The 11,853-nt window shown below is 46.7% G+C and overlaps 1 protein-coding gene across 1 annotated transcript in view; it reads left to right on the forward strand.

The window, feature by feature from the left end:
* Window positions 1-11,628, forward strand: part of PTGFRN (prostaglandin F2 receptor inhibitor) — a 101,944-nt gene extending 90,316 nt beyond the window's left edge. The window contains exons 8-9 of the mRNA XM_054046616.1: window positions 335-640; window positions 6,535-11,628. Of these exons, the coding sequence (XP_053902591.1) occupies window positions 335-640; window positions 6,535-6,701 (473 nt within the window). The 3' untranslated portion in view covers window positions 6,702-11,628. The remainder of the gene's footprint in view (window positions 1-334; window positions 641-6,534) is intronic.
* The last annotated feature ends 225 nt before the right edge of the window (window positions 11,629-11,853 follow it).

Genomic DNA, 11,853 nt, shown 5'->3' on the forward strand with positions numbered 1-11,853 from the left:
ATTGATCCCAGCCTACTTAGTTTCCTGCAATCATAATCTTCCTTGTGTGTCTGGTCAATTGAGAAATGAGGTTAACTGCCTAAGGGTTCATACGTTCACGATACCACCTGCATTGTAGTCCTTCTGTGATTTACCCTGTTTGTGTTGGAAAGCTGAGTCATCAAAGAGCAGGATGTACTAGAAAAAAAATCTATGCTGTATTTTCAGTCATTTGGTTATAATGCTCCTTTATGTTCAGAGACACCAGACTCTGCCCATTTGCTGACTAAGTGACACTGTAAATATTCTTCAGAGCTCACTGTCCTTGCCAAATTCTGTTTGCCTTTAAATTCAGATGATATGTCCTTCGACGTCTCCTGGTTTGCTGTGCATTCCTTTGTACTGGACAGAGCCCCTGTCTTGCTAGCTTCCTTGGATCGGAAAGGAATCGTGACCCAGGCCAGGAGGAACTGGAGCAGCGACGTCAGCCTGGAGAGGATCAGCCCCATGGAGTTCCGGCTGCGGGTGCATGGCTCGGAGGACCAGGATTTCGGCAACCATTACTGCACAGTAACCCCTTGGGTGCGATCAGCCACAGGCGTCTGGCAGCGGCAACCGGAGATCAAATCCAAGCCCATATTCATATCTGTGAAAATGGATGGTAAGGGTTTTAGAGACTTTCCTTGTTGAGACGGGGGAATGTACTTGCCACATGCCTGTTGGAGCCCTCGGGTACCAACTATTCCCCATTCTATCCCCACCCTCCCATGTTGGAGGCCCCTGCGTTGTAGCCTCCTCCTTTGACTGCACAGAGTACTTCATAGCCCGTCCGTACGCCGGCTGTATTCTGCCAGTGGGGACACTGGGGCTCAGGAATAGCACTAATGACACTTCACCCCATATTGGCGATAAAAACACATGTAATGCTATGGGCCTAATGTGTATTGACGTAGAACTAGAAAAGCTTTTTAAGTACTCTGCAGCTGCCTCTAACTATGAAAAGTGCTAGTTCTATCTGCAGTTAAACTTTGCATCTGCCATTGCATGTTAAACTTTTAATTCTTGATCATACAATGTGCCCAGCAATGTATCGTGCTTACAAAAGCAAAGCTTTCCCCTTTCCCAACCCATTGAGTGGCCTGATACTTTGCACATCTATAGCATCTTTTAATCAAGACTCTCAACATGATTTACATTGTAAACTAACTCTGATGCTGACCACACAAGGGAAGTATTAAGCCATATCTATATTACAAACTTTGGTAAATGCAAGTTCTATCAGTGTAAAGCCACCGCAGTTAGTACATCGCTTGTGCATATATGACTGCTTGTGTTGGTGCTGCATGTACACACCAGGAGAGCTTGTGTCAATGTAAAATGCGGTGCACCATGGGTAGGTATCCCAGTGCGCCATGCGCTGCTCTCTGGCGCAATACCCGTTGGGAAATTTTTGCAACGCGCTGTAGTGTGCACACACGAGTCGCAGGGAAGGGGGAGCCAGGGGTCAAGTTCCCATCAGGCAACTTTCTCATCCTATAATGCTATCTCTATCCTGTAACATTTTTGTCCCTTTTTTAAAAAAACCCTACAAACCCACACTTGTCAGTGTCCACCATCTCCGACAGAAGTATGGAGCCTGCACAGCTGTGTACTATTGTCATGGACGTTACAAACTCAAGGAGAATGATGCTCCAGTATTTGCAGAGCTGCAGGAAGTACCATAACAAGCGGGGGGACATGATGATTTCTTCAAGGACAGATTACTAGGGAACACAGCAAAAAAAATAAATAAATAAAAATTCAAGGTTGTTGGTGGCATTCACAGAGCAGCTGCAGACAGTGGAGTGCCGCTTCTGGGCCTGAAGGCCAAGCACTGACTAGTGGGATCACACTGTAATGAAGGTTTGGGATGATGAGTGATGGCTGCAGAACTTTCGGGTGGGAAAGGCTACGTTCTGAGCTTGGACCCGCAGTCCAATGCAGGGACACCAGAATGAGAGCTGCATTGACGGTTGAGAAGTGAGTGGTGATAGCACTGTGGAAACTTGCAATGCCAGGTTGCTGCCAGTTAGTGGGAAATAATTTTGGAATTGGAAAATCCACAGTGGGGGGCTGCTTTCATGCAAGTGTGTAGGACCATTAACTGTATCCTGGTACACAGGACTGTGACTCTGGGAAATGTGCAGGACAACATGGATGGATTTTCAGCTGTGGGTTTCCAGAACTGTGGTACGCATATCCCTATTTTGCCCCAGCCCTTCTTGGCTACTTTTCTATGGTTATGCAAGCATTGGTGGATCACCGGAAATGCTTCCCTGAGATCAATGTGGGCTGGTCAGGGAACATACACAGTGCTTCCATCTTTAAGAACACAGGGGTGTTCAGAAATCTGAAGCAGGGACACTTTTTCCAGACAGGTGGATTACTATTTGGCAATGCTGAAATGCCAATAGTGATCTTGGGGGACCCCGCCTATCCTTTGCTCCCCTGGCTTATGAAGCCATACACTGTCCACTTTGATAGCTCCAAGGAAAGATTCAATTACCGGCTCAGCAGGTGCAGAACGACAGCTGAATGTGCTTTTGGCAGATGGAAGGGATGTCGGCAGTGTTTACTCACTAGATTAGATCTCTGTGAGAAAAACATCTCAATGGTTATAGCTTCCTGCTGTGTCCCACATAATATCTACGAGGCAAAGAAGGAAAAGTTGCTGCTGGGATGTAGGATGGAGGTGGAGCAGCTGTTGCCTGACTTTGAACAGTCAGGCACAAGCACCCATTAGAAGAGCTCAGTGTGGAGCTGTGCAGCTGAGGGATGCCTTGAAAGAGCATTTTACCCATCAGCCACAGCAGTGTGGTGTAGTAGGCTGTGCTCTGCCTGAATTGTGTCGTGCTTGGTGGACATTTTATGTTCATCTTTTAACAAACCAGTGGATTGTGTGGTGCTCACTGTACATGTATAATTATAACACTGGGTTTTTCACTCAACCTATGAATTCTGTGGCTCTGATCTCTTATGAGTAATCTAGTGGCACTCAAAGCACAGACACACTGCAGAATGTAGTAATAATGATACATTTATGTCCAAAAAATAAAAATGTATTGCATACCCAAACCAGTGCCAAATATTAATGTGCAAAGAAAAACCAAGATAGTGCAAAATTGTAAATGTAAATTAACAGAACAGAACTTTAAAATTAGAATTGTGGAAAACATTCATGTCCATGCCAGTCCATTTCTGCCAAACATGCACCAACGCTGGCTCTCAGAGGTCAGTGTATGTTAAGCTGTGGTTTTCCTTACTGTCCCTTGGTGTGGGGGGATAGGGATGCGGCCCCTGATGCAAGATAGAATGTAGGGAGCTGCTGAAGTGGAAGTCTCCATTAACTGTAAGGGGAGGGGAGCCCGTGACTGTTGGAGCTGTAGGTTAACAAGAGTCTGCAGCATTTGTGTTTGCCTGAGAAACTGCATTATGTCCTGGTGCATCTTCCTCTCCTTTTCCTGCTGGTACTCCTGTGTCTTTTTCCTGCCCGTTCCTTCCTTCTCCAGACTGTCTGCTATGCTCACCCTCCTGGCTCTCTGTTCACCGTCTGATGCACCACTGACTTTCATTATCTCAGAGAACATGTCCTCCTTAGTCCTCTTCTTTCTCTTCCTCATCCGGGAATGGGTGTAGAGGGAGCACCCCTCAAGGCCGCAGTGGTAGCAGCTACAGATAAAACAGACAGATGTTTCATACTTACAGTCACAACAGAAAGCAGACAATCTCAGAATTCCCTTCCCTTATTCCCCTACAGGTTTTAAACAAGTCCTGCTTATTGACCTTCTGGAGTGCCTCTGCACAGCATCACTCTCCAACAGCAGCCACAGTCACTATGGCCATTAGGGGAAAGGTGGTGAAGCAGGAGGGAATTGTTTGGTTGTGTAAAACAATAAAATTTCAGCACTTATTTCCATGGGCATGAGTACAGGGCAATGGCACTGAGTACTGGCACTATTTACCACAGGCAGCAATGATTTTAGCTGATATCTTGCTCTTGAGGGTCACAAAGGCCCAGAGAACACTGCGGATACTGGCCTCCTGAAGCCATCTGGGCCCATACACCATTAGCCTGTTTACTGCAATGGTGCCTGCCAAAGTCATCATGGAGTGATGTGGGGAAAGTGTCCTACCATGGAGGCAGAAATAAGGCAGCCATCCCTAAAAACCTTCGGGAGAGGATTGAAGAGTACCTCCATGGAAGTTTCATCGAGATCTCCCAGGAGGATACAAAGGACGTCCCTGTGTACATAAACAAAGTGCTCCATGTCATGCATGCCCCCCACTATCTAACTCTACAGGAGACTGAAAAGCAGAGAACACTACCTCTGTGTGTGGTACCTTTACCTCTTCTTGTTGAGTAAAACAGTGAAGCGTAGATACCTGAGTCCTGCTAACTTCTGATTGAGCCAGGTGCCATCTCCACATCTAAACATGTGAAGGGAGAATGCATGCCCACATTTACCCTGAGGTTTCTTCTACTGGATCGGGCTCATTTGTGCTTCACTGGCGGGACTGGCTAGATGGTGGTGGAATCTCCAAGTTCCCGGCTCGTGGCATAGCTGGACCTCCTGCTGCATCTCCCTCCTCCTCATTGTTCTGGGCAAGGGTCTCTGTCTGGGCATCCATGGTGATCTGCAGGGTCCAAGTATGGCCTGCAGCTCATTATAAAAGTGGCAGGTTTGCGGCCCAGCACTAGATAGACGATGGGCCTCCCTGGCCTCATGATATGCCTACCACAGTTCCTTTGCTTTCATGCGGCACTGCTGCTGATCCCTGTCATACCCCTTCGCCTGCATCCCCTGTGCAATCTTTTCATATATGTCCATGTTTCTACGACTGGTCCATAACTGTGTCTGCACAGCCTCTTCTCCCCAGAGGCCCAGGAGATCCAATACCTCCTGTCTCCTCCAGGCAGGAGCATGTCTATAGGGCATAGCTGGCATGGTTGGTTGGGCAGTTGCACACAACAGTGGAGAGCTGCTGGGTGTACTTGTCAAGCTAAACAATCAGGAAAAGGCATTCCAGAAGTATGTGTGGGTTTTAAAGGGAAGTGGGTGGCTTCCAGCGTCTGGGCAGTGGCATTCACAACTGTGACCAGAGCAGTCACTGTCTGGCATTGTGGGACAGCTAGTGGAGGATTGTTAGGGTTGATACAGGTCACACAGTGTCTGCGCTCGCACTGACCACAGTATGTAGACCATGGTGCAACGCCATTAGGAGAGGTGGCATCTCTGTCAACAAAGGTTGATGTAAATCGCCTTAACTTTGTAGTGTAGACCAGGCCTTAGCTGCATTTCTCAGGTAGGGGACCTGAGGCACAGTGAATTGTCATGCAATTAGTATGAAAATAAATAACAGAACCCAGGAGTCTGACTCCTAATCCCCAGTTGTCAACACAAGATACACTGCTCCCTGTGCTCATGGTTCTTGACCTACGTTTCAGCCCTTTTTGTAAGTTACACACAACCCTTGAATCTCCTGAAGTATGAGAAACTAATTTTGTTAACTGCTGCATGTACTTAACATTAGGTGCATACATCCAGCAGATAGTTAAACTGTGATTAGTGGTAATCTAGGAAGCATTTCAGGCAAAGCACTTACCAAAGTACTTCCCAGAAATTCAAGGAATGGCCTCACTGAGAGCCCCAAAGAAGATGAAATGAAGCAGAAGTTTTTGTTCTGCTCTCTGTGCAGATAGTGAGTTACCTCAGGGACAAAATGTCCTTTTCTAATGCTCCACTCCCGTCCCTGGTGGAGCTAATCCAACAATTAATATTGCTTGTCAATATCTGCCATAGCGAGCGCTGCAGTTGAGTCAGACTCTGCATGAGCCTCCTGGAGCAGTGTGCCTCTTGAGTTGATTTACCTAATCCCCCTGAAGGGGTCCTCATTCCAGACCCTCCATTTCACTTAAATGCAGGGTGCTCAGCACTTCTGAAAAGCAGGCAACTTCTTTGGGTACCTAAATATGGACTTGACTGGAAACTGCTAGGTGGCTAGAATGAATTTGCTTCTGAACGAGCTCTAAATCTACTTATACAGTCCTTGAAAAAGTCAGAACCCTTGACGTGTCACTTGGAAGCTGTGTTGTAAAAGGAATGGGTTTCCATCCAGCTTTGTTTAAATTGTTGGTGGATGAATCTGGTTTGGTTAAGCATCCAAAATACGGATGTTCCTCAGGACTAGCATAACCTTTGGAGTCTGTCAGATTGGAGCTGGGAATCTCACAATGAGACATTCTCTTATGAGATTTTGCATCCGGTCCTCCTTGTTTCTATATGGGCTTGAGAATTATGGAAGCAAAACGGGGGCGGGGGCTGGGGGGTGAGAGCTGAATTTTTTCAGAACCTTCAAAATGTGAAGTGGGAACTAGAATTTCTTTCCAAACGGTTTCATCTGTCCCTGGCTGATGTGTATTTTCCCTTTCTTAGAGCACATGTGTTTGGCATTTCTCCTTACACTGTATTAACTTTTCTTTTGCCTTTTTTTTTTTTTTTCTTCCACCCTTCCTAGTGCTGAACGCTTTGAAATATCCACTGTTGATAGGCATTGGTCTAGCCACCATCATCGGACTCTTATCCTGCCTCATTGGCTACTGCAGTTCCCGCTGGTGTTGCAAGAAGGAAGTACAAGAAACCAGACGGGAGCGACGCCGGCTAATGTCTATGGAGATGGACTGAGTGTGAGAATGAGACTCTGCACGTTTTTGGAGAGATTTGGGCAGTTGGCCTGAGACTGAGGTGTGTGACACACAAATGCCCAATGGACAGTATCTTTCTCTCTGATCTAAGCCAGAACCTAGAGCTTCTCCTCTCCACATGCTAAGTACTGAGAGCACAGGCCATGTGTACCAGCACAGAGCTCTTCTTCCAGGGACACTTACTGTGGGGATATTTTCTTCTGACACGCAAACTGTTCAGCAGCCTTCAGACAAGATTCACTGTTAAATCCTTTTGTCTTGTTTTTTAGGAACTCTTTGTGTGTTAACATTGTTGGGAGGGGGGGTTATTGTGGTGGGCGGGTCTTGGGAGAAATATTTTGCCTTTTATCAAATTAGCTGACCTGTTCTCTCTCTTCTCCCTCCCTTCCCCCCCCCGCTCCCCCCCTCCCCCGCCCAGGGTTTCGTTCCTGTCTCCAGTGCTGGGAAGGAAACAGCCGTACGGGGTGCTCTAGTTTGGTATTTGTTTGGTGAAGATGCAATGGTCAAGGGTGGGTTTATGCTTGTCAGGGTGCCCTCTCTTCCCCTATTTTCAGGGGTTTGCAGTTCACGCCAGAATACAGCGTGTATGGACATGTCTGTTTGAGACAATTTTTTTAAACCATTTTCTTAAATATTTTTTTAAAAGTTGGTCTTTGTTCTGGTGACAAGTGCTAGCTTGGCAACCCTAGAGGCTGAATGCTCAGACCAAGTACTTCATAGTGCAGGCCTTCCTTCCCACCACAGCCCCTCCCACTGTGCCTCTACCCTGACCCACAGGGAGCACTGCTCTCCCTGAGTGGGGAGTTCAGTCTCCCTGGCCTCTCTGCTGAGACAGTCAGCAAGGCACCACTTACCGGTCATGGCGGTGGTGATGTGTTCATCAGAAGAACACCTGTCCTTTTAGGAAGAGGATGGAGACTACCAGATCTTTTCAGGTATATGGTCAACCGGCCATTGGGAACCAGCTGTTACCTATACTCAGAGTAGGTTCATTTCCATTTTGTTTCCTTGCAGTCACCGAACACAAATCTCTGCAATCTCTAATTTGGCAGCAGATTAGAGTGTCCATTAGCAATGTCCATGTTCGACAGCAGCCACATTGTGACTGTGTGGGTGCAAAATCAGGCCACCTAAGGGGCGGGGGGCAGGTGTTAAACAGATCTCCGTCTCTTTATACCTGCAGTGATCCCTGTCTTTTCAATGGGTCCTCTCCATTGCTGGGCACTACATGGGCAGATCTCTCCAGGGGGTTTGAGGGATATTCATAGGTGCTATAGTATGAAAACCCAGATCTGGCCTTTCACACTCCCCTGGCATAGCTCCTAAGGAGCTGCTCTCAGTTATCCAGGCAGCTCTGTCTTCTAGCACAGCTGGTGTTTTTAAGCAATAAAAGTCAGATGTTGTGTACAAAAGAAGTACACTGATATCTCATCCAGGGTTTGGCTAACATCAACAAAGATGGGAAACTGAGTTACTGTCAATGCTCCATCCTTCTCCATTATGCTTTAGGAATAAGGAACTAATGATTGATGAGACCATCTGCAAAAGCTAGAGGCCCCGCTGTATTGTTAACCATCTAGGCTTTCTTTATATTCTAGGTCTTCTCTATGACTAGTAGTCCATTCGCGCGTATCCTCCAGGGGTCCTGCAGGCTCTAACCTCTTTGTTATTAACATGACTTCATTTCACAACTGAGCTAGTGAAGTTTTTAACTCCGTTGTATTGTAACCACTGCAAACTCCATTTATTTGAGATGCTCATGTTCAGTGACTTTTGTCCTGATTTTTTCCAGTACTAGCACAAGACTTTTTCCCTAAAAGGGACTTAGGCTAAGATTTTTCACGTGTCTATTTTGGATGCGTGCATTTCAAAAGCAGCCTGACTTTTCCGAATGAGTGCTCAGCACAATCTTTTGTAATTTAGCCCCTTTAAGGTGTCTCATGTGGTCATCCAGAAATGGAGGCACCCAAAATCACTAGTCACCGCTGGAAAATCTTGACCTGAATCTTCTCAGCAGCCTTCCCTATTGCTGGCTTTTCCTGCAGCTGAGCCTCATATTTCAATGCCCTTCCTGAATCTGCAGGCAGCCATAGCAAGAAGCTGGCGGGGGAGGGAGACACAGCCATCATGGCGTAAATGAGTTCCCCATGTTAGTGTAAGAACTTGCATCTATAGTCTCCAAAAGAGGAAAGCACAGGAGGTGATTTGCTAGAGCAGGCTGTCCTCCTCAGACCAGCACAGAATGTTTGTTGTCCTCTCCTACGCGGCCTTACCACTGAGGCACTCCCTTGCTGGTCTTGTGGGGCACTGAGTTTGCATTGATGTCCTCTTTCCCACACACAACTAAACAACTCTTACCTTTCCTGCTTTAATATTTGCTTTCCTCACATCATTGTTGTTCCTTTTTAAAATGCCCCTAGCATGGGGAGAAGGGGGGATTAGTTATCCAAAGCAGAAGTCACTCACTCTCCTTGCAGGTTTAACTCTCATCTCTGTTGCTGTCAGTTACATTTGGGAAAAACGGAATCAGGCTTGTAATGCAGTAATATGGAACGAACAAGCAGGGAACGGCAGCTCCTCCTAAGCGCACCCTTCATGCTGGCATTTTCTCCCTGCAGAAGGAAACTCGGGGTTATTTTGGCTGGGGGGGCTCATTGTCCATTAGTGAAGGGTCCCCATGTCCTTAGCTAACGTCAACCTTATTTTTTGATTAGTGTCCCTCTGGGTGCTCCACTCTGGGTGTGTGTGCACCCCACATGCCCTTGATCAGAGACTTTCATTAGCAACGTCTCTTTAACCCGCACTTGCGCTATTGGTATCCCTGTGCCCCACGCTGAGGCTGTATCAGGCTACGCAGGCAAACTGCCCCCTCAATTACTTCTCAGTTGTGTCAGCACAATGGAGTTAGCATGTCCGCCTCTTGCCTACCTCGGCAGTTACGGAGTTTCTCTCTAGTTAGCTAGTTTAGTTTGTTAGTAGTAGTTAAATTAATATTGGTTTAAAATTAAAAAAAAAAAATATTATAGAGGGTGGAATCCAGTCTTAGATCAAAGACTTTTCTGTTTGCTCACCCCACCCCCACAAGATTCACGAAAGTCCTGGGGGGACCCTCTTCCCACAGGCAAAGACCTTCCCACAGGTCTTGTGTAAGACCCAAACCTAGTTCCCAAAACCCTCACAAAACTCCCTTTTGAACCAATGGCGACCTGCTCCTTATTGACTTTATTGAGGAAAACAGCCTTCCTAGTAGCTACTATTACCTCGGCCTGCAGAGTCAGAGAGATCGGGGCCTTAATAGCTGACTCTCCTTTCACAACATTCCACAAGGATAAGGTGCCCTTACAGCCACGTCTCAGGTTTCTCCTAAAGTAACATGAATTTCACCTGAATCCGAGCATATACCTACCAGTTTTCTTTCCGAAGCCACATACTTCCAACCTCGGGACTGCTCTCCATGCTCTAGATGTCAGGAGGGCATTATCATTTCACCTGGACAGAATTAAGCCATTTTGTAAATCCAATAGACTGTTTTTGACCTGTCTGCAACTGAAACCGAGTTCTGCCATTTCTACCCAGAGACCCGCTCTAAATGGATTTCCGGGTGTTTTATAGCTTGCTACCAGGCTTTTGACGTTCCACCACCATCAGCATTTTGGTGCGCTCAACTAGATCACAATCTACATCTGTGGCTCTCCTTAACAATGTTCCCTTTCCAGAAATCTGCAGAGCTGTCACGTGGTCTTTGATACATAGCTTTTCTAGGCACAGATGTGACTGTTGGTAATGCAGTTCTCTCTTCTGTAATGGTCTCCAATCCTAAGCTCCCTCCTCCCGGGGGGATACTGCTCAGGAGTCACCAAGAGTGGAGTGCCCATACAGACACTACTCGAAGAAGAAGAGGTTACTCACCCTGTGTAGTAACTGTGTGGGTCTTCAAGATGTGTGTCCCTGTGGACACTCCACTACCCAGCCTCCTCCCCCTCTGTTTGTTTCCTCTGAGACTCAGTGGTGCAGAAGGTACTGAGGGGGCAGTTCACCCATGTAGCCTGCTACAGCTTCGGCACAGGGCACAAGGATAACCACGGTGCATGCAAGGGCTGAACGGACACTGCTCCTGAAAATCTCTAAGGGCCTCTGGGGTACACGCGAACCTAGGTGGAGCACCCATAAGGGCACAAATCTCGAAGAGCCACAGTTACTGCACAGGGTGAGTAACCTCTTCTTCCCTCAGAGCATAACACATCTCCTTCCTGTTCCAAGTGAAAAGAGTTGGCCACTAGATCACACAGCTGCTAGCCCTTTGGGAGGTGGTACTCCATCCCCCTTGCTCCCTGCCATTGCTGTATTTTTGAAGGCTAAAATCCTTGGGGCAGTAGTTCCCCAGCAGGTCTTCCAAGTGTGCCAATTTTGTATTATCCTCTCTTTTTATACAATGGGAATCTCGACTCTAACTAGAAAAACTGTGTGTCTAAGTCACTCTCTTTCCCATGATTTTTTTTTTTTTTTTTTTAAACACTCCCTGTGACCACTTGTGTGTGTTAGGAGTGGTTGGTATCAGAGGAGATTAAGGATTAAGCCGCATGAGGTGCAATGCAAGGGTTCAGTACCATCTAAGCTGCAAACTCCTGGGATTGAAACCAATAACCAAGTATGCTAAGGGCTCCTGTCGATCTTACTCTGTTCTCTTTGCCACATGTTTCCTACTCAGTTACAGCTGGGAAATTCCTCTCTACTTGGACTCTGAACCAGGCATTGCTTGAAAATCACTTAATGAAATAGACAGGAATTGGTGGAAGGTACGGAATAAGGTGTTTGGCACAATTCTAGAATGCCGGAATTGAACGGTTCTAATGATGCTCTGTATTGTTTCTTTTTATGTTCAAAATAAAGAGCGAGTCTTTTGGTAACCGTTCTGTGGTCAGAATGTTCACACTGCAGGCAGCTCTTCCCATCTACTTTGCACTCACAGCTCCCCTCAAACAGACATCAGATTTGAGCCTCGCAGCCCTCTTTTCTCCTCTCTCTCCCCCATCCCCAATTTAGTAGGCATTCGCCCTGTTTTATGGACAGTTTAAATGACTGGCCTAAGGTTATATGGTGTATTATCGTCCGAGCTAGGTCTCAACTTTGGT

This window comes from Malaclemys terrapin, chromosome 1 (assembly GCF_027887155.1).
Source record: "Malaclemys terrapin pileata isolate rMalTer1 chromosome 1, rMalTer1.hap1, whole genome shotgun sequence".
Classification (NCBI taxonomy): domain Eukaryota; kingdom Metazoa; phylum Chordata; order Testudines; family Emydidae; genus Malaclemys; species Malaclemys terrapin.